The 351-nt window shown below is 62.7% G+C and overlaps 1 protein-coding gene across 1 annotated transcript in view; it reads left to right on the forward strand.

The window, feature by feature from the left end:
• Nucleotides 1-351, forward strand: part of TNIP1 (TNFAIP3 interacting protein 1) — an 8,795-nt gene that overhangs the window by 7,330 nt on the left and 1,114 nt on the right. The window contains exon 17 of the mRNA XM_010138141.1: nucleotides 18-150. Coding sequence (XP_010136443.1) covers nucleotides 18-150 — 133 coding nt within the window. The remainder of the gene's footprint in view (nucleotides 1-17; nucleotides 151-351) is intronic.

Raw genomic sequence — 351 nt, forward strand, 5'->3', positions numbered from 1 at the left:
GTCCCAGCCTGCCCCAGGTACCAGTTCCAGTACGGTCCCGCCGTGGCTCACCCCATGTACCACGGCTACGACGAGTGGCAGCAGATCCGATACCCGCCAGCAATGCCAGGCGAACACACGCCAGGACAGAACTTTCACCATTTTCCCCCGGTAAGTGTCTACCTCTGCCAGCACGAGGGGCAGCAGAGGGTGCCACACCAGTGGGTCTGGGGCTTGGCGGGCAGAAAGGAGGCGAACACACGCCAGGACAGAACTTTCACCATTTTCCCCCGGTAAGTGTCTACCTCTGCCAGCACGAGGGGCAGCAGAGGGTGCCACACCAGTGGGTCTGGGGCTTGGCGGGCAGAAAGG

The sequence above is a fragment of the Buceros rhinoceros genome, unplaced genomic scaffold, assembly GCF_000710305.1.
Source record: "Buceros rhinoceros silvestris isolate BGI_N320 unplaced genomic scaffold, ASM71030v1 scaffold24480, whole genome shotgun sequence".
Classification (NCBI taxonomy): domain Eukaryota; kingdom Metazoa; phylum Chordata; class Aves; order Bucerotiformes; family Bucerotidae; genus Buceros; species Buceros rhinoceros.